Source organism: Taurulus bubalis, assembly GCF_910589615.1.
Source record: "Taurulus bubalis genome assembly, chromosome: 2".
Classification (NCBI taxonomy): domain Eukaryota; kingdom Metazoa; phylum Chordata; class Actinopteri; order Perciformes; family Cottidae; genus Taurulus; species Taurulus bubalis.
Window position 1 is genome coordinate 33,294,563 of NC_136590.1, and position 21,733 is coordinate 33,316,295.

At 39.4% G+C, this 21,733-nt stretch overlaps 2 protein-coding genes across 4 annotated transcripts in view; both read right to left on the reverse strand.

Moving 5' to 3' along the window:
- Positions 1–16,427, reverse strand: part of grik1a (glutamate receptor, ionotropic, kainate 1a) — a gene marked incomplete at both ends in the record, with an annotated part of 30,037 nt that extends 13,610 nt beyond the window's left edge. For 2 of the 3 annotated variants that reach the window (XM_079234505.1, XM_079234506.1), the window contains 9 exons: positions 2,527–2,571; positions 2,821–2,928; positions 4,620–4,763; positions 4,872–5,042; positions 5,325–5,378; positions 6,010–6,191; positions 7,263–7,520; positions 7,998–8,165; positions 16,331–16,412. In XM_079234505.1, the coding sequence (XP_079090631.1) occupies positions 2,527–2,571; positions 2,821–2,928; positions 4,620–4,763; positions 4,872–5,042; positions 5,325–5,378; positions 6,010–6,191; positions 7,263–7,520; positions 7,998–8,165; positions 16,331–16,412 (1,212 nt within the window). Of the gene's footprint in view, positions 1–2,526; positions 2,572–2,820; positions 2,929–4,619; positions 4,764–4,871; positions 5,043–5,324; positions 5,379–6,009; positions 6,192–7,262; positions 7,521–7,997; positions 8,166–16,330 lie in introns of all 3 variants that reach the window. The other variant, XM_079234507.1, reaches the window with a different exon arrangement.
- A 2,331-nt stretch (positions 16,428–18,758) lies between these two features.
- The window catches only part of LOC306753141 (rho guanine nucleotide exchange factor TIAM1-like), a 39,366-nt gene continuing 36,391 nt past the window's right edge, over positions 18,759–21,733 (reverse strand). Inside the window, exons 26-28 of the mRNA XM_079236991.1 lie at positions 21,542–21,629; positions 21,285–21,457; positions 18,759–21,175 (exon numbers count right to left, since the gene is read on the reverse strand). Of these exons, the coding sequence (XP_079093117.1) occupies positions 20,541–21,175; positions 21,285–21,457; positions 21,542–21,629 (896 nt within the window). The 3' untranslated portion in view covers positions 18,759–20,540. The remainder of the gene's footprint in view (positions 21,176–21,284; positions 21,458–21,541; positions 21,630–21,733) is intronic.

Consider the following 21,733-nt stretch of genomic DNA (forward strand, 5'->3'; position numbering starts at 1 on the left):
GATTTAATTAATTGTTTTGTCCTCAATCTCAAAGATAAAATGTACCAAGTGAGAACAATATTTTTGTTAAAAAAAGTGAACTATTTATTCAGATGTTCTCCTCCACACCAGCCCTCTCTTGCATCTCAGTCAATGAGCTTGTGGATAGCTTTAATTCTAAAGTTAAAAATGTTATTGATGCCATTGTACCCACTAAGGTGAAGGTTGTCTCGGGTAAGAAAAGATCCCTTTGGAGAAATGCCACGCTGGTCAGAATAGAGAAAAGAGAGTGTCGGAAAGCAGAGCACAGGTGGCGAAAAACTAATCTCCAGGTTCACTGTGGTATCTATAAAGAGAGACTTCGCAATTATAATTTGGAACTTAGAAATGCAAGACAGTCCTTCTGTAAAAAGTCAATCAGAAAACTGCAGCTGATTCAGAACGCTGCAGCTCGAGTCCTCACTATGACCAGGAAAGTGGATCACATCACTCCAGTTCTGAGGTCTTTGCACTGGCTCCCTGTCAAACAAAGAATTTACTTTAAAATCCTGCTGCTGTTTTATAAAGCACTGAATGGTTTAGGGCCTAAGTATGTTTGTGATCTGCTGCTACCTTATGAACCATCCCAAACCCTCAGGTCGTCTGGGACGGGTCTACTTTCTGTTCCAAGAGTCAGAACTAAACATGGAGAAGCAGCGTTCAGCTTTTCTGCTCCACATATCTGGAACAAGGTTCCTGAAAGCTGCAGGTCTGCTGAGCTCCTTTAAATCCAGACTGAAGACTTTTCTGTTTGCTGCTGCCTTTAATTGAACCAGATTCAATTGCTGCATCTCACTACTGCATTTTATTTCTTAAACTGCACTGCAACTTTTATTTAATTTAAATTTTTTATTTAGCTTTTTGACTGTTTTAACGTTTTCTTAACTGTTTTAAATCCTCTTTTCTCCGCATTACGTTTTGATGCTTTTAATGGTTTTATGTGAAGCACTTTGAATCGCCTTGTTGTTGAAATTTGCTACACAAATAAACTTGCCTTTCCTAGTGTGGAGGGTATTTTGGTCTCAGATTGTGCAGTTTCACACAATCTAGCTTTTTTTTGTGTGTTGTAGAACTGTGTTATTTTGGGAAATATCACACTCTATTAAATATCAATCACACGATTAGTCAGTTTGAAGTTCAAGCACTAAAGTAATCTGACCAAGCCAATGAAATCAATGCTGAAATATAGCCTAGGATGACTGCTCAGCATACAATCATCTTTTAAACCCCTAAATCGAGGATTTACTGTGTATAACCTTGCAAATTTATCATGCATACCAGAGCAGCTTCCAACAACAAAGTGTGCTATAAAACTGACAGGAATTCTCTCTTATACGCTGGGAGTAAAATATTATCTATGAATCCTAAAGCTCATCTCCATCCGACCAAATCAGACTGAAAAAACGTAACCACAGAGCAGGAGACACACTAAGCCAGGCCAAGTAAGCTGAGAGGGGGAGAAAGTCAACAACTTTAGGAGAAAAATTGTATTTCCTTGCAGACTTTCACTACATATAGTCCCATCATCCTCTTCAGAGTGTATTTTGCAATCTAGTGCACAAGAACTTACACGACTGCAACGGACTGATAATTCATTCTTCATGACCATCAAGTCAAGCGTTTTATGTGATGTGCTTACCATGTTGTGGTATTTTCTCTTAGGGGAGGCTTTTGAGGACTAAAAGTACTGAATGAAATTAAAATTACAGTATAAATCACTGCTGCTGCACCTTGAGAACGGCTGCCTGCCTGCATACCCGTCTCTCTGACAACTGAGACAGACAGAGAGGAAGAACTTTGCCAACTTCTGACAGTAAAATATGAGTTTGAGGTGATAAATTAATTCAACATCCCTTCTTTCACTCATCAAATACTTGGTTTAAAGCTGATAAGCTGAGGTAGGTTAAGTAAAGAATAGTTAATTTGCACTTAAATATGTATAGTATATTGTCTGACTGGAATGATTTAATAAAACAAGGTTGATTTGAATTGTCCCCTTGCCTCCTCTTGCTTCTCAACTTCAGCTGTCTTCTCCTCAGTTAACTGGATTTCTCTCGGCTGAAATTAAATACTGCTAGAGAATATGATTTCCATGAAAGTATGAAGCCAGTCTAATAGTGAAGCACATTATTAGTAGTGGACTGACAAGTCTCTGCAAAAGGAACAGTATTTTCCCATATTTCTTTCTTATTACATAGGTACCAGCTAAGGAATGACATTGCATCATGTGGACTTGCAGGAGTACTTACTTCTTATAGAGATAGTCATGTCTAGTTAAACAATGTAGATATCATGTTTGTTTTTTCTAACACTGCTGATAAAGTTTTGAGAAGAGTCTGGAATGAAACTGAAATGTCAAAGACATGGCATTTCTGTACACAAAATCAGTGAAGAGAAACAAGGTTGACAAGGCAAAGAGCAGGGAAGTGCGTGGCATACAGAGTGAGAAAAGAGGGGAGAAGACGGAGGACAACAAAGGCTTCGGCCAAACATGGCACTGGCACAAACCTTGATCCACCTTTTCGTGAGGCGACTTCCGCCCTCCACAACACCCTTTTGAAAATGTGGGGGCAACATGAAGCACAGACAGTGTGGAAATAAATAATCAGTTGTTGCAGCATTATTAATATTCAAATCTAAACCAAATAATAAATGTGTAGATGGATCATGGAAAACAAAATCTCTCCGGCACCTCGCTCTCTTTCATACACACATACATATACATGCTGTAGTGGAATGATCAGCCAGGGGGGAAGCAGCGTGAGAGTGGTGTAATTGGCTGTTTCAGGCCCCTGTGCTCACCCTGGCAGTGCCGTCCTCTTTGAGGCTGATGATGTCCAAATCAAAGTCTCTCCTCAGGCCATCGGTCTTATTAAGAACAATGTGCCCTGTCAGTCCATCCCACTGTGCCTACAGAGAGGAGAAGTAGAGGGAGAGAGAAGTGGGAGATAGTCTCAAATGCTGTCTGAGTGAGGAGCCTTATTGAAGCTCTGGAGCAAACTCCCTGGAGGAGAGTGAAGGGGATTGAGGCAGAGAGAGGAAGTCAGTGTTGACAGACTGCTGGAAGACATCAGGTGAAGACTGGAGGGCATCTATAGGTTGTTTCTGTGCAACAATCTCAATACACATCAAAGTGTATGTCCATGATAGCGATAATAACTACATTTGCATGCATATAGCATCTTTACAGTAGGGGTATTTAAAGTAATCATTTGATCAGTGAGATGCATGCGTGCATCTACATGTTCTTTGGACAGTTCATTTTATTATCTACATGCTACACAACTAAATGGCTTATCTAAATATGACTGGCTGCCCACAGGATTTCCTACCCTGCACTAAAATTAAATTGAATTGTTTCAACACATAACATTTTAATGTTTTTATAAATTTTTGATGATTTCTGATACCCTATGCCTAGACATATAATATGTCAATTGACAAGTGATTCTTCTTATTTTGCTTAATACTGAGAGAGTCTAAGGGAGGTAAACATTAACATAGCATGTAAGTTGTGCCAGGTCACACCAAGCCACTGATAATTGATATAGATTAATGTTGAGAATTAACTCAAATGTATGTAATGTTGCAAACCAGCTTTCCCCTTTGGAACAAGATGATCCTCAACATGCTGCTTAGGATGTGTTATGTACGTACACGTTTTCTACACTTGTAGAAATTGATATTTCTATAAAAAGTCAACATTTAGAATCCAGGTTATTAAATATCTGTGTTTTCTATCGTGACAAAGTTGTGTCCACACATTTCAGATAAAATTCAGTTAATTTTGCCTACAGAAACTCACTCATTATTGTGCCCTACAATAGCTAGAGGTAAGTGAAAACATGCAGGTTATAGTGCCCAGGATTACATTTCAGCCATTGAAATGAAAGCCTATTGTGCACTCTCTTGTCACAAATGTTTTTTAATTGAGTGCTGCGTCAGACCTATTACTGGTTCTTGCAATCAAAAAGGCTCTTATGTCATGATAAATTGCACAGGACAGATGCTCCAAAGGCTGGGCAATGGCAAACAAAACAAACAGCTGACGAGGAAAGAAACACTGAGATGCAAAGACAGAGAGAGAGAGAAAGAGAGAGAAAGAGAAAGAGAAAGAGAGAGAGAGAGAGAGAGAGAGAGAGAGAGGAAGAAAAGTGATGGGATTGAATTTGAATGGCGGGTCAGCGGCCCTTTGCTGGATTTAAGATTTATCTTAAGTGAAAGGAATACGCTCATGCATCAAAGGCCTCATTTCTGTCTGTAGGCATCCAGCCTGACAGTCAGGCCAAACCACATGCTTTCAACTTTTTAAGTACATAAATACCGTATATTTTCATGTTGCGTACTTTGAGAAGCAAAGCATGGCTTGTCAGGAAGGACCTCTGATGTAACATATCGCATGAAATGATCTGGCATCCAGTTTTGGAGAGTTTCATGCTTACAACATTACATGGGGAATTTGAAGGATCCAAAACACACTGAAACACATCGTTAAAAATGGATAGTGGTCGAGCGGAAAGCAACAGGGGTTGCTTAAGTCATGCTGCTGATGTAACAAGGTTTTCAGTCTACTGTGATCCAAGGTCTTATCTGTCACCGACCTCTTTGAAGAGGTTCATGAAGCGAGGTCCGAAGCGCCAAGGTTTGTGGCGGTGACACTGCAGTGAGCTGACGGTCATCTGAGTGGCTCGCTGCGACGCAACGGCCACCATGAACACTGCATCATACATCAAGGCTGCGTCTGTCTGCGGAGGAGGCAGTGAGGGGAAGACACAGCATACAAATGAGCATCATTGGCTTTCAGCAGAGCAGGTGTTTGTATTGTCAGTGCCCTGTAATGTAAAGTAACTTACAGTCATGATTCCATCCATCAAGCCACTCTCTTGTTTGGGACCCTGCAGTCGCTCCATGGCCCACTTGTCCATCGTGGAGGCGACCCACGGGTCATCGACCTTCAGCAGTCGGAAGCCTGTCATGTTGACCCCGCTGTAGCGGTAAGGCTCCAGGTCCAAAGCAAACAAATCCTTTGAGGGGAGAGAGGAGCAGAAGGGAAAGAAGGATGTGTCAGTTTGTGTATATGTGTTTGCGTTTGAGAGCGAAAGAGCCAGACAGAGATTTAAGCTCTGGCACAGCGTGTAACTTTCTGAGCCTTTTAATGTGAATCGATGAGTCATAGTAATATCTTTTTAACATTCCCAGTGGATTTACAAAGCCAGTTCAAGCCAAAGGACCACAGAAAAGATGAGCTTGGTTTCAACTTGTCAGGTATCTTCCATAAAGCAACTTTATTCAGTTTTCAAACTCACCAAAGTCGTGAAGAAGAAATGGTAGTACTCGGTCATCATTCCCATTGATGAGAGCTGCAAATTGAGAAGAATAAATTAAGTAATAGATCTCCAGTGATTATGGGAAAGTGTCAGATCTTTAATAAATAAATAATTTGGCTGTTACACATTGATATGTTTAGGGTTTTGTATGACATTCAAAACAGGGTGCCACAATACAAAATGATAAATACAACTAATTAATTAATTTCACTATGCCTTAGTTATAAATCAAACAAAGTTAAAGTTGTGTCCTTGAAAATTGTTAAAAACATGAACAAAAGTATAAAATGTAGATAAATAAATAAATACTACAGACTACATAAATGGATACAAGACTTTTCACCACTCAGTCCATCAGGCATGTTGGAACTGATGCACAAAGGAATAGTCACTAATATGTATGGCATGTCCGTTCATTTCATGAATAATCTGTCACCGCTGTTGACCATCTGTGTTAAATTAGCTAAATAGAAACAAATCCATGTGATGGGAAATTAGTTGTGCGCCATTATAAATGGTGACTTTGATAGGGGAAGTTTTATTTCATCCTTTTTATTATCATATATTTGTATAGCTGTCATTCAAATGTGAGTCTTAGTAAACATGCTATTTAGGTGTTACTCTCAAAGGGCTACTACTGTAAAGACGCTGAAATCACTCAAACCTGTTTGAGGAGCTCTGCAGCCATCCGATAGGAGCAGTCAAAAAGAATAAAAAATTCTTTGTCTTTTTTCAGTTCCTTAAGCAGCGGCCGCGCATCTTGGTTACCCGGGGTCAGCTGACGGATCTTGATCTTCAGGTTGAACTTTGCCGGAGCTTTGATCAACTCCTGCATCCGCATGAGACCTCCACAAAAAAAAATGTCAGGTCAGGATCAAGAACTTTTGTGCAGAGAACGTGCTCTCATGGAGACTTGGGACCCCTGTCCTTTAACTGAGGGATGTGACCCCTTTTCACTGCATCACATTGTTAGCCAACGTCTTGCGCAACTTCTCAGATTCTTCTACTTTGTTCTTAAACACATCAAAAGATATAAAACACACATGTATTGTCCAGCCTGTGAACACACGACACATTCCTGTACCCTGAGTATGTATCCTGTATCATGCGTGACCAATAGTGTGTAATTACGCAGGTGTGTGTCCGCATGACATTTCAGAAAAAGACATTTCTACATTAAGAAAAAAAAAAAGGTTTAAATCTATAAACTATGACATTTCAACAGCGGCATTTCATACTCTCTGGGTTGTTGGTAGGGATGCACTCTATATTGGACAATTTGAGGCCATCAGCCTTGTGGTCTGGCTCTCTGCTACCAGCAGCTGTTTGATATGAGGCGCGTGTGCCCTGGCACAGATGGGGTTCACTAGCCAGTATGAGGAAGGTGACCACCGTAGACAGTGGAATTGCATTTTGTGAGTAATTATATTGACATATGAATATATTGTAAGGTCCACAAAACACAAGCCAGCCCTTTTGACTTTTTCTCCCTGAAAATTCTTCACTTCAAATGTCAATGCTATAACTGATATCCAGTAATTCAGATGGAAATGAAAATCCTAAGCTATTGTGTTTTCCTAGTCTTAAATAATGCATTATAGATCAAGATGCAATTGTTCTGTTGAAGATGAGTGAAATGAGCTCTACTTTTTGATTACCATATTCATAATTTTCTTTCTCAAAAATATATTTGGTCAACAAATTATATTGTCACCCAACTCCATCCTGCTAATACTACTTCTTTTCTGAAAATCCGCTTTTATTTCCACATGAAAGGCTGACTAAATCAAGTCGGCTTACCTTCCATTATTTTCCTTCATGCATGGCAAAATATAATGATTTCTTGAAGTATATCTGTGACTCAATTTTGAAAGTTACATTGACGATCCGACTGATAAAAAAAACAGTTGGCCCTACCTGTGCTGTCCTCATAGACCACTGTCAGCTTCCGCCATTTAAAGAAAGTGACCACGTCCAAGATGGCCCTTGCGATGGCGGTGTATTCGGGATACAGGTTGATGAAGAAGGTATCTTTGTTGTCCACGGACGGGTGTTTCCAGCGGGTCTGAATGTGAGGTACCTCCAGAGCGTTGCAGATGGACTGAACAGCACTGACCGAGGAGCTGTGAGAAGGGCCGAACACTGCAACCACCCCAAGAGCTAGCTGGTCACACACTGGTGGGAGGAACACAAAGTCAGGTGGTCATTTTTTCCGGTTGTTGAGGTTGTTTTTCAACCAAAGTCTATTGTAAACTATTAAAACTGAAGCTATTTATATAATTTACAATTTTTTTCCAGGAACTGAACTAGCCTTAATGCCGACATTAGCTTCAATTCACATGATGACAGATGGAATGACAGAAAAATAGCACATTTTCCAATTATTCGGGTTTCATATTTTGTTTATGGAATTAGAAACATAATACAAATACATCCATGTTTGGATGAGATATGCTTTTGATCCCCTACATCGAGTAATTGATTATGCTAATCCTATTATTTCACATATCTACAAAATGCATACAGAGACAATAAAATGGCACCGCTTCATTCCCCACTTTGCATAATAAGGAAGATAGTAAAACAACCATCAAATCAAAGTAACCCTTAAACTCTAAAGGTTAACATATACACCTTATAATCATGTCCTACCTCTCCTGGAAGCCTCAAAGCCATCAAACAGGTTGATCCTCTGAATGTCGTAGGTGAGAGTCGTGTTGGGCATCAGGCTCTTGTTGCGGTTTATGTTATTCACAGCAAACTTGAACGCCAGCTCATCCATACTCACTAACTCGCTCTCCCGGGTCTCAAAAATACCACCTGCACATGGAGATGAAGGACAAAGACACTGTCACCGCACAGTCTCGGTGATAACAGAGATTAAATTAATGGATTCTGTGCTCCTTCGTGGGTTGAGCAATTCCACCAGCTTTGCTTAAATCAAAGCCTTTCAAAGCCACACAAGTAGAACAAAGACAGGACTTCCAAAAGCATTTTATGGTATTATTTTAAGGATTGACTGAGTGGTGGAAGGAGTACACACGGAGGCCGGGGCAATCTTCAACCGGAGTATTGTTTATTTAAAGTTTACACCAACAAGCAGTTGAGACTGGTTTAGGTGAGGTCATGAATATAGAAAATGAAAGAAGGGAAAAAATGTACTTTTCTTAAGAACATAACAAGATCCACAAGTCAACTAAAGAGAGGTTGGCTTGGCTATTGGTAGTGATTCAGTCGGTGCGCACCTAAACTGAACCTAAATCCCAACAAGGAACTAACTTTGAGAAGCGTCAACACCTCAATTTGATTTTGAACAAGAAGCTCCTTCCACAGATAAACCAAAAATACACCATATTCTACAAAAAATATATAATAATTTCTTTGTTAAAACACAAAACAATTTCTTCGTTATTATTTCCCCCTGCCCTCTACTCAAAATGGTATGATAATGTGGGTATTATATCATTATTATGTATAAGTGAGTAGGATATGAAATAAAATAGATCAATTTGGACTTATTTTATCAAATTCTGAGAATTAGAGGATAGTATATTCCTATCCTCTTTGATAGTATAAAAAACTATTTCTAATAAAACACACTAAAGAGTTTTAAAATGGTTATTAAGTAATGCTTTATAAATATTAGCCATTCATAACAACACATTTTTGTTTGTCAGATTGTATGGTGTAGTATTATCGTCACTATTTAATGTGGTTATATATAGAGGTAATCCATTAACACAAACACACACACAACAGTAAAATATGTGGATACAATAAGTCGTTACAAAACAGTCTGCTGCTGTAAATGTTGATAAGATGATAATGAAAGGTTTTTGGTTCAGATCATCTTTCCAGAAGAACCAGAGATCAAACCGTCCAACTGATCTGTCAAAGGCATTTTTCACAAGCTGGCAACCCAAAAATGTTTAGAGAAAGAGTTGGTAAATGTTAATGTAGACGAATAGTTACAACGTATAACTCATTTATAAAGGATGTCTCATTAAAAAGTAGAAAACGTAGGATTCATCCCATTGGGCCAGACATGGAAAGGATACACAAGAACAGATGCAGAGGTCTTCCGTAAACCAGATGAGGTGAGCAACATCCATATAAATTATATTAGTTACAAAGCAGCACTGCACTCTGCTCAATCTAAAATTACACCAAAAGTTCTCTATGTATTTAATGAGGGTTATTTCAAATAGTTATTTTTATGCAAACCAAATCTCCTGGCCATAAATAAATCCATAAATATGTTTTGTCCACAGTAAAATACAATATTTGGAGCATCAATGCCTCCAGCTTCAATATTCTACGCGCAGAGAATTCATTATAGGAATTCCCACAGAGGCATGCAAATGAAGATGAATATTAAGTACTCAAAGATGAACAATCATACATTTTCTCCGAAGCACAAACTAAAGTCTCAACACTTTGTTTCTCAGAGTGGGGAGGAGGCTCCTCCACTGCTCTGACTTTAACCATTTGGGGACCTGGGGCCACAAACAACTTGCTGCATGGACCAGCTGTCAGCAGGCTTTGAAGGAACAATGCTGTTCAGACAGACTTCTGAAATTGCCCCTAAACTCCACATCAACATCCTGTCATCCGGGTGCAGAAGATGTGAAGTGTGGACTCAAAGACGAGATGAAATGGAAGCAGTGTAATTGCTACCACAGTATGAAAGGGCAGGAAATAAAAAGGCTGTAAGAGCTTCTCGTGGAGGTTCAAACCGGTCTTATGAAAGATGAGTCAAGTCACATCAGTCAAGACCAAAGAAAAACACATTGGACAAATTAGTCAGTCTGATAGAGAAAACTACCCTGAATAAATGTAACTGCCAGAAACAGAAGGTTGCTGATTCTGAAGACGTTTGCTCAAACTGACTAAACTCATAAAGGACTTTTCTGTTTGTTGTACTATTTGTTCAGATCTAATGAAATGCTTCCCGCCTGTCCTGTGCTGCGCTATAGTGAGCAATAGATAACAGGGACTTCACCAGCTTGTACTTATATAAACATCTACAGTTTAACACACAAATAAATAAAAAAATGTGTTGGCATACAGTTACAGCTGTGTGAGTAGGTGTTAGACCTCTGCACATCCAAACAATTATGGCTGAGATTTAGAGCTGGATTCATATTTGTTATACTAATGCTGATTTGATACCTATTTTTTTGGCCTCTGTATACAAATGATATCTTACTTTGAGGAACGTTAACTGGAGATCCTTTTGTTGATTTGACTAAGGAAGCCTCAACAATTCAATAATTATAGTTAGAAAATATAGTTGCATTCTGACTCATTGGGCAGCCACAGGTGGACGATTAATTCAACCTGGTTAATGTTGCTTTCTTAGGAAGCAAAGGAAAAATATATCATATCTTGATAACAACTGCTGGTCAAGTACTATATGTAATGTATTGAGATTAGCAGTACTCAGTCAGTCACAGTGCACATCTTGCACACAATATAAATGACTAACCTAATTTATTGGCTGTGTAAATTGGCGAACATGATCAATAGTCGACACATGTCAATCTCTCAAAAATACTTCCCTGTTAAGTTTTGATTGGTTTTCTGTGCATGCTGAAGGAATGTTTATTTGTTTACAAATGCCACAGACTTTCATGCATTCAAAACGCACACACAAACACACACTACACAGGCACTTAAAAAGACATCACAAGTTCTTGTAATTGCAAGGGCAGCCAATTAGTAGCCAAAATTTTTTTTTTTATATTGTTTCTTCTGTAATTTTTTAGATTATCAAGTACATTGTTGTAACTGAAAGAAGACTGCCATTAAATTGTGAATATGTGATACAGTGCAACGGATGGATAGGAGATTTATCTCCCTGCCGTGGTGGGAGGAAAACATCAAATAAAAAGCTGAAGAACAAATCTGAGCTGTGTGCCAACCTGTCACGCAAACCTGATCAATCTCTTCAGAAACCCATGGGGAGATAAAGATGTTTGTTTGTGTGTACATGTTCATGTATGTGTGTGCGTTTGAATGGAAAACTTCATCCCATCCATCACTTCACTATTTAATTACAAATAATGATGTTTTACATTAGTCATGTGTCATCCCTTCATGCTGAGAAACTTGAACTCTGCTGTGGGTTGAGACTGCAGCAGTCATAGAAATGCCATTTTTCTTTTACGCGAGGTGTTATTTTTCCATGCAAATAAATGAATGCACCTCTGAGCACTAAAAGCATTCTTTCAGCTACCAAAATAATGAGTAATAATTCGCTCCAGGAACACGCATCAATATGGCAGACAGCATAACTGGGTGCTAAAGGTTTCAGGGGACCCACAGGACTCTCTAAATGCCTTTTAACATGCCTTTGGAGTTTGCAACGCAGGTGGAATTTATCTGCATAAAATATAAAGCACAGTCGAGAGGCTGCTTAAAACACAGGGCGGCTCATTATGGGCAAATTGAGGATGAGTGCAATAAACATAAATTCAACGGTGTTTTTTCCATTTACCTCAGTGCTGATTGTTTGTGTACAATTTGTGTTATTTAACAATATTTTATGGTATTTCTTTTTAATTAGAAGTATCACATGAGATGGGGAAGCAGTGATACAGAAAAGAGACAAATAAGAGACAAACTGAGGCTGTCGCAGTTTAGTGTTTTGGTGCAAAGTTCTCTATCTTGTCATTCATAAGCAATAATTTTTTGACTCGCAAATAACAACTTGTGCTCACCTGCTATTTGCATAAAAGATTACAGAGACGTTTAACATCCTGCCACAATCTTGATACAAGACGTGGTTGATGTTGTCTCACATCACTTTTACATCATTAAAACTCAGACTGCCACAGCCCTGTGATGCTAGATTAACACAATAGAATGATGAGTGGATGATTAAGTGTTATTAAGGCTTTATATTCCTAATTAGTTTATTACCATGTTCCACTGACTTTCACACTTTGAACTAAAGATTGGGAAATAAGTATTTTGTTTGGGGGGGGGGGGGGGTAATTTATTCTTTATCTATTTAACCTCCAGAAGGTGAGCACCACAAAGCATGCTGTAGTTGAGTCATCTTTTTATGTCAGTGGAGGACAGCTACACATCAAAATGTCTCGCAGTACTTGAGATAGAATACATGTGTATCTTTCTAACAGTACTGAAAGATCACTGGACAGGAGAGTTCTCCTTTTTGCTGACAGTGACAAGAACTCCTGCCATCTGTGTCTCTTTGAAAACAGGGACGTGTACTTTGGCTCCAGGCAGGAGGAAATGCTTCTGGGAGGGTGGAGAAAAGTGGTCTCAGGTGGCAAACTGAATGACAGACATTTCACTCCAACCTGGCTTGAGGAAACACGAGGGAAATGTTTTGTTCCCGACCTCACATCAAGGAAAACGCACAAATGGCAAACAAGGCAAAAATGCAATCAGGGATGTCAGAGGCGAAAAACAGAAAAAAAAAAAGAGACAGACGGAAATGGAAAATGACTGCAAGGGCACCAAAAAGCCTCACGGTAGTATCTGAAAGACAACATGTCCTACATCACTATCAGTTTGCACTTGAATTTGTAAGAGTGATGTACCAGGAGAATCATTTCAAGCTACAACATGTGATGCAATTTGGTCCAGAAGTCTATGCCAATGCTATTCAGCACAAGATAACCCTCAATTGTAGCATTTTGACAGAATTATCTCAGTTTACTATTGAAGAATTTCACCATTTACAAAAAAAGGGAATTAGTAGCTGTTTGTACGATGAAAGCAGTTTGTGTAGCAATTGCAATCATGCTGGCAAACTAAACACCGCTTCCTTTCAGGTTGAGTCGCTCACAGGTTCCAAAATAATTTGTTATGTTAGCCCCTGTTCCTTACCCTCCACTACAGGACTCATTCTGCACAGCTTCTCCAGTTTTCTTTTGTGCCGGGGGTGTTCTGTTTGTTTGCTCTATTGTCTTTCTTTTTTTTTTTTTTTTTGTTCTGTTTGTCTCTGTCCCATGTAAAGCGTCTTTGAGCATTTTGAAAAGCGCTATATAAAATTAATGTATAATTATTATTATTATTATTATTATTATTATTATTATTATTATTATTATTATTATGTGTCACTAAATCTGACAAGAAAAAGGGGCATAGACAAAACTCTGTTTTGCTCACCATCCAGAACTCACAAGAAAAGCCTCAGGATCAATATGTAAAAATTGATACCTGTGTTATCAATACGATCCCATGACAAGCTCCCTCTCCTCTCTCAGAACCAAAATTCCTGGGTTTCTGCCAGCATGATGAACGATCCCGCAACCGAGGCAGCCAACTCCAAAGTACGTCTGTGTATATCTTCAACAGAAGTGAGGCCAACTTTGCAAAAAACTCTGGCAATTTGGCGGCGGAGGGATTCATTCGTTTTCCTAATGGCCAGTTGTTGGAGAGAAAGGAACTAATGAATAACATTAAGTAGGTGCCCTTGTAATAAATGCAGGTTCCAGCTCCAACTTAACTTCGATTTAACATTAAGTGAAACCTTGAGCCGAACATCTGAGATTTTTCTCACTCTCACACATGCATGAATGCACATGCACACACAGACGCTGATAGTGTAAGTCTTTTAGAGTTGTGGAAATGTCTGAACTTGTGTGGAGCTGAACCATGAAAGCTGAACTTATTAGTCTTGAATGGTCCTGAATATGAATGTGTGACCCAGAGTTAAACTCCAGATCAGAAAAGCTGTGGACCAAATAAAATGAACAAATGCTGCTTGTAATAAAATGAGATCGACAGGCGAGTTTCCATCAAAATGTTATCAAAATATGTAACCTAGAATAGAATTATTCCATTCTGGGGAGAACAAATATTTTCTCCCTGAATACCAGTTTACAGAACACATGAGTAATAAGTATTAAGTGAGCACAGATACGATCACAGATACGATATATATTGATGTAGACAGTATGTCAGCTGATAAGTGACGAGATATTGCAAAACAGAAACATATGTTTGATGTTGTTAATGGCTTGATTAATCTATTAACACGACAGGAACTGTTACTTTTCAAATCAGTAATAAGCAAACATACAGTTATCAGTTCATGTAAAAAAATAAACTAGTTGTGAGCTATTTGGTTGGTGTATCTTCTGTAATTCAATGTGACCTTTTGTCTTGTTAGCGCGTTCTATAAAGTCCTCCTCCGTGTGTTTTAGTTATTGCATCACTGTGCAGATGTTGTTGTGCTTCTTGGTTCTCTTTTTAAATCGGAGTTTAATGTGTACGCACAAGCAGGATGTGTGACATTACAACTATTTGTCGTGTGATGTGGATACTGGAATCCTCCAGTGCACAAACACAGAGACATTCAGTGAAGTAGTATCTTGTGTCCAGCAATTCACTTTTGAAACGTTTGCATATCTGGATTTTTCAGTGAGGGAGAAAAAGTAGCTCTTAACTATTGAGCCTGTTTTTGTGGAAAACCCATATCAGACACAAATAATTAATCTTAACAAAATATGTTATAGGTATTATATATTATAATAGGTACTCATGATATCAGTCTTAAAACGTGTATGAATTGGATCTTCAATTTGATCAGAAACCCGACAGACTGTTTGGCGTCCAAATCCTTCAAGCTAAAAATGGCAAGCTACTCTGTCACAAGGCCCAACCAACGGAAAGATATTTCACCTAAATGTAGGCTCACACAACCCAGAACCTCAAATTACTTGGGTTCATAATGGCTTCATTTAGTTGTTGATTTACAGTATGTTACTGCACCTTCATTATCAGAGGCATTAACATGTCAAACAAGACTATATGGTAAAAATGCAAAACCATGGTTTAGTGTAAAAAATACTTTTTTTTACCTCCATCTCAACATAGTCTGTATACAATGTTGCTGTATGGTATCTGATCCAGGACTAGCAATGCATGTGCACCTCCTCTATACCTCTCCAAGTTAGGAACAGGTGGCAGTGACAACAATTCTCCATTTATTCAGTCAAGTACGTCCACATATTACAGTCAGACTCTTGGCGAGGCGACGCTTGGATCATGAACACAGCCCACAGTGTTCATCAGCCTCCTCCAGTCGAGTCAAGTCCAGGTGAAGTTCCCTCATCCTCTTTACTACATGCCATATGACAGCAGGACGGATGATTACGTCGCCCAAGCTGGCAAGATTACATCCATCTCAGTGATGGATAGGTTTCAGCGGTTTGTAAAGGACATATTTTGAATAAAAATGCTCCAAGAGGCCAGAGGAGTCTTCAGGGGGAATTAATAATCTATTACTCTCATCTTTTTGTTCATCTTGGTGTGTGCAGACTTCTGTATAATATATATCTTAAATTCAGATTGAAATTTAAAAGATTTATTTCAATCAGACAAACCATCCGATTGCAAAAAAAAACTTTCCCTTTATCAATGTCATTTTTAAGACATTTTGATAAAATTATGATCAGCAGTATGATTATGAATTAATAAAAAGGTGAGTGTTTACTTTATCAGCTCAGAGGGTTCCTCTACACATTTGAGCTCTATGTGATGTTAAACTAATTTCAGACTATTTGTTGTACAACCTTTGTTTTCTGCATAGTAATTGAATGTATGGACTCAACAGGGGCTGATAGATGCTAATGTTTATTTCCAATTAACCAGCAGGGAGTTAAGTTGTCAAAGAGTATTTTGTTCTTTGATGCAGGCAGGTAACATTTTCCTGTTCTGACACATCCTTGCACTGAGTATAACCCAAATGACATTAACAGCAATTAATGCCATAATCACTTTCATAATATACAAGGCGCGAAATACATCTGAAGTGATACCAAATCGGATAAATGGGAGAAGAAATTATTTAAAAAAGACTTTAATGTCACAACATCTGTATTTGCACAGGTAAAAACTAAGAATATGATGTAGTGACAGATGCTCTCCTATCTCTGGTAGAAAATGGAACAATTCGTATACAGACCACGCCAACACCGCCGTGCGTAAACAGCTGTTGCACTTACCGATCCTGAGGACTTGTGTTGAGCTCAGGCATAGCTGCGCCGCAAAAAGAAGATAGAACAAAAGTCTCTTTCTTTCCTCCATAGTGCTCCAGGCGAACTCACTGCGGGTCTTGACACCATGACAGAAAGAAACGGCCTCTATCCACGCGCTGAAACACCTGACGCGCCATGGCAGCGCGCAACACAAGTTGTATTCCCAATTCGATCCTTTGCACTCTGCATCACCTCGTCGCACCAGAGAGACGAACAATGATGACCGCCAGTTCCGTGGATCCACCTTTCCGGTACGAAACCAATCCAAGTCACAGCTTCTGAACAAAAACTGGCGGTGAAGAAACAGTGAGGCAGAGTAAGCACGTCCACTTTTACTCTTTAGTCAGGCAGGAGCTGGAGAGAGTGTGAGCGCGCGGATCAGTGGCACGCCATAAATGGTTTCCGGTACGCCTTTTCAAAATAAAAAATATCTATATATTTAAGTAGGAAAGGGCGGGGTCGGTCGTCACACTTTGAACTTCATTTGGAAAACTTTTATTTTGATGGGGAAAATACAAATATGGCAACGTTTACTATTGAAATCCAATAACCTTTCTTGAAACATTATCAAGAAAATGAATTCATTTAAGTGCATTTTGTATCCTTATATAATAAAAGTCACTAACAACCACATGTATAGTCTATCTAGGAAACATCTAAACTAGAATTCTCCCTTTATATTATATTATGAACCAATTATGTAAAATCTTAGAAGAAAAACAACTGGAAGAGCTGGGTATTTACATTTTGACATGAAAAACAAAAAGTCCTCTCACCTCAATTTCAAGTGTCTTACTCCTGAAATGACCTCTGACCCCAATTCTGTCATGGCATTAAATCAGTGTTTGTTATTCTATTGCCCAAAGAAGTGATGGAATGTTGACCTCATGTTGCATACATGTAGCCTTTAGGCAACAGCTGTCCTTTATTGAAAAATGTAAACACCTTATGTTGTCTTTATTGAATAAAGATGTGTGCCTATAGTAAGAATGGTGGTCAACTATTTGGAAATATATTAAATTAAGTATTTTTTTTATTTTATTTTTATATTTCCCGCCAAAAATAGGCATCTTCATTATTTGATAGACTAGTTTTTACACTGAATGTAGCCGTGATCTAGTTCTTGTTATCTCTGCATAGTTTGGCTCCATTCGGTTGGGATTAAGGAGCAGATGGATTGACAGCGGTTCTCTCCACCGGTCCTGATGAGAGGAGAATAATCTTCAGGTTACAGGGCAGATGCCAGATTATCTCTCACTGCAGACAAGGATGCCTTCCCAAACTCAAATAACGACAACAGGACATGAACATGTATTGTAAATAAAAGAGTCACTTAATGTGCTTTAACATCCATCTTTAAGTAAGGCATGTGGACATATTTAATCATCTTTATAGACCGGGCCTAAATACTATATTTGAATTAGTCATCCGTTTTGTTATTGGAGTAGCATAAAACATACACATGTATGTGACTAGGCGACATCAATTCACTACTGGATTTCTGAAGTTTGTTAACTCGACACTGCTGTGTGGTATCGTGACATTTGAAAAAGGCAAAGATTCCAGGTGCCCGCCATGTCGCAGTCTTGCTCTCCTTAAGCAAATTCTGCATTACGTCAGAACTGACATTTTGTTTATCACAATGTTTGTGAACTCTCAAAGCTGGCAGCCAAAGTGAGGTGAAAAAACCCTGCCAAACGCAACCTGACAAACAGCCTATAGACAAACTTAATTAACTCAGAAAATGACCATTTAGCCTCTCCAGAAGAAGCCCTTGGGCAACAGCCCTAACACCAAACTTGCCTGACATGAATACTGAGCAGAAGTGTCTCTCTCTAAAGTGTCAGGTAAATAGCATGCGTGTAAATATCTGCTAGAGCTGCAGAAAGAGGAGTACTTCACATTGAATTAAAAGGATACATTTTAAAGCAAAGAATTTTCTTCAAACATTATTGGCCCATTAGCAGAATTGAATTTCAAAGAAATGCTTTTTTGGTGTTTAAACTACTTTGAAATGTAGGTGATGTCTTTTACTTTATATCAGCAGCAGCTTTACTATATCAAGCCTTTACTTCCTGCCTCTACTTTCAGAATATTCAGTTATCCATCAAAACTGATTTGATCCCTTATTTCACCCTTTGCAATACCTGAAATCCAACCAAATACAATTTAAGATAGCAATTGAATCTGAAAAAAAAAAAAAATCATCTGGCGTCTCATTTTTATTTGATCAACTGAATGTGATCTTCCAATAACCTCTGAGGCCGTTATGTTTATGAAAAGGCATCCCTTTAAGGAGAACATTGGGTTAGCTCTGTATCAGTGTGGTAGAAGAGGGAAAGCAGCCCTTTGACTATGTAAAATGAAAAATAATTAACACCGTCACAACTAAATTTAGAAAATTTATTTTAAAACATAAAAATGATAATACTCCACAATTTTATGTACGAACACAATTTTAAAAGTACAAAGGGAGGAGTCAAAGGGGTTCTCACAGGATTTGCCTCCAAGGCCAGGTGATTGTGTCTCAGCGTCCATATCACCCAGAAAGCTAAATTCTAAGAAACCAGCATCATAATAAAAATACAACAATAAGAACATCCAAAGTGTATTATCCCCCCCTCCAATGACCTCACACTCTGAATCAGAGTAGCTCTCAGATTCCCGCCCCCTCACAGTTGGGTATTAAGTGCATGTTCAATACATCCATTAAGGTGTGCATGATGGTTTCGAGCTCTGCAATCAGGCTGTTATGACATAGTGAAACAACACAGCCTGGTGGAAAAAGGGAAGAAACGCAGGAGGGGGAAAGTGGAAATATAGCAAGGATTGATGTCATATGTCATGGATGTAAAGTCTCAGCCAGCTTGTCCATTGTTGTGATGCTTCTTGACATGTCAAAGGAGCTGGAGAGAGAGAGAGAGAAGATGATGTCTGAATCGGTCAGAGGATGACGGGTCAACTGCATGATTGACCTTCTGTGGAGCTACAGTACAGCCACTAACATGGCTCTATTGAATACCTCCTTTCAAAACAATAAAGAAAAGTCAAGTAAAACAGGATTGTTGGAGGAATTAAGCCATTTCAAGGATTAATGGTATAGCATATTCATGAATATTGGGCATGATGAGCATGGCCTCCTAGAGTGGATGCAGTACATTAATTACCAAAATAAAAATGGCATGTTATTTGAGGAACAAAATTAGGGACGGGATTTTTATGTGAAGGGCACAAGCGATGGCTCTCTCAAGCCCGTTTCTGGCACCAAACACACAAAAGGGGGTTTGTAACACTGGGCATCCGAGTGTGGTGTAAACATTCCAAATTACAGTAAAAAGGCAATCATTAAATAAAGAATTGGTAAACCAACTTGTAAATTAATATCCTAGAAAACAAAAGTGAGTTTCAAAATGTTTCATACAAGGAGGTTAACGGCACTCTTTTGTACTCCTGACTAGACACCAATGTGCAGCTGATATTAAGTTAAAAACAATAAAAGCACAATAAAGCTAGTTATATCATCTCATCTTCGTACACAGCAGTCATTAAGCCAAAAGCCCCTGAAGAGTAACACACAGCCCTTGAGTGTTAAAATACAAACACAGTTTCTGAGTCAGAAAAATATAACACCCACATTCCCGTGTTGAAAAATAGACATTTTAGCCACAAGATCACAGTTCAGTGATGATGTCTCTTCAGTACGACGTGTGCACAGTACAGCAGCCATCTATAGCGTCTCTGTGCTCCTGTGTACTTTATGCACTTACAGTGTACACACACACACACACTTTATTGTGTACTTACGTGCACATGCAGTGTTGTTGTGTTCATATGTTCGCATACATTTCCACAGGTGTGTGTATTGCCTGGGTGTATGTCTAAAACAGTAAGGATCATGTATTCTTTCGGCTTCACTTTTAAGCATTTTGGGATGGGAGTACATTTTACTTTTCCTTACTCGCTGTGTTTCAGTACAACGGAAATGCAGGTTAGGTGGGAAGAAGAGGGTTGTTTGGTGATACAGGGAGAACTATCTGAGGTTGAATACCTTCTATACACGAATACCTCCAAACTCTACATATTTAAAGCTTGTAACTAATCTCTTTCCCATTTTCTTGCCCTCCTACTAAAAGTGGAAGAAGCGACCCTTTGTCATCTCGTTTTCTATGATTCACAATCAGAAGACGTCATTGTTGCACCCGTTAGCAAAGTCGTCCCGCCGCACCCAGATGACGTCGTGGTCTTTATTTGTGGCAAGCTTTAGAGTCGGGGTTGCACAGCGAGACAAAGAGACACCACGAGAGGTGAAGGAGTCTACCAAGCCTGAATCATCATCATCATGCTTTATTCGATCAACTTCCTCCTCCTGCGTGACGCTTAGCATTATCTCACTTCCAGACTCCGCTCGTCCGTTCAGGTTGTGGCTCCTCACCTCTGCGGCCTGAAGGTCGAGTCCCTCCATCCTCCCCTCCAGGTCGGCCGGTTCTGCCGAAGCAGCTCGGACAGACTTGCAGTACTCGTCGTCGTCGCTCAAAATGTCCGTCTCCTTCATCTGCCCCACATCAATGCCCTCACCCTGTTCTTCATAGCGACCCAGATCAAACTGCTCCTCCACCCAGCGGTCCGTGTCCTCTCCTTGAGGTTTGTTGGATTGAGGAAGAGCATGCTGGGACAGAGGCGGGTAAGAAGACTGGTGGGAGGTGTCTGAATCGTTGCTGTTGTTGTTGCCGCCATGGAAAACCAGGTCGGTGTCAATGGTGATGCGGTTCCTCGCCAGTTTCCTGCGGGGTAGTGTTCGTGATGGAGCCGATGCTATACAAGCAGAAAGAAAGATAAAACACATTGTCTTGTTAATGCCATGTCCAAACATTGTTGGCCCTTCTTGTCCTGTGAACTAGAAGCTATACTTGAGCTTTGTCACCTGCTCTGTTCATGGCAGGTCGCCCTCCTTTTAGGGCACAAAGACGTTTTCCCCCAAATGGGACGTACTGCTGGTTGGGTGGCAGAGACTCTGTCTTAAGAAGCTGCCGGCGTTGCTTTTCCCGAAGGATGGAGTGGACCGCTTTCAGGAAATCCTTCTTACTTTCTGGAGAACTGCAGATTAGACAACAAAAAAAAAGGAGCTTTTAGTTCACGTTTTGAATACATGTGTAATTTTTTTTTTTTTAAGAATAATACCTGCAGCACAACTGGAAGGTTCTCTCTGGTCTTCCTTCTGATTCGGATCTTGTGTGAACGACCTCACACACCGATGTACCCTCAGAGTCTGAGAGAAGAAGGAGAAGAGGGAGCATTCAGTTCATTTCTGTCATCAATTTCTTCCCTCCTAAACAATAGGCCACTTGGCAGATGAAAACAACACACTGCCAG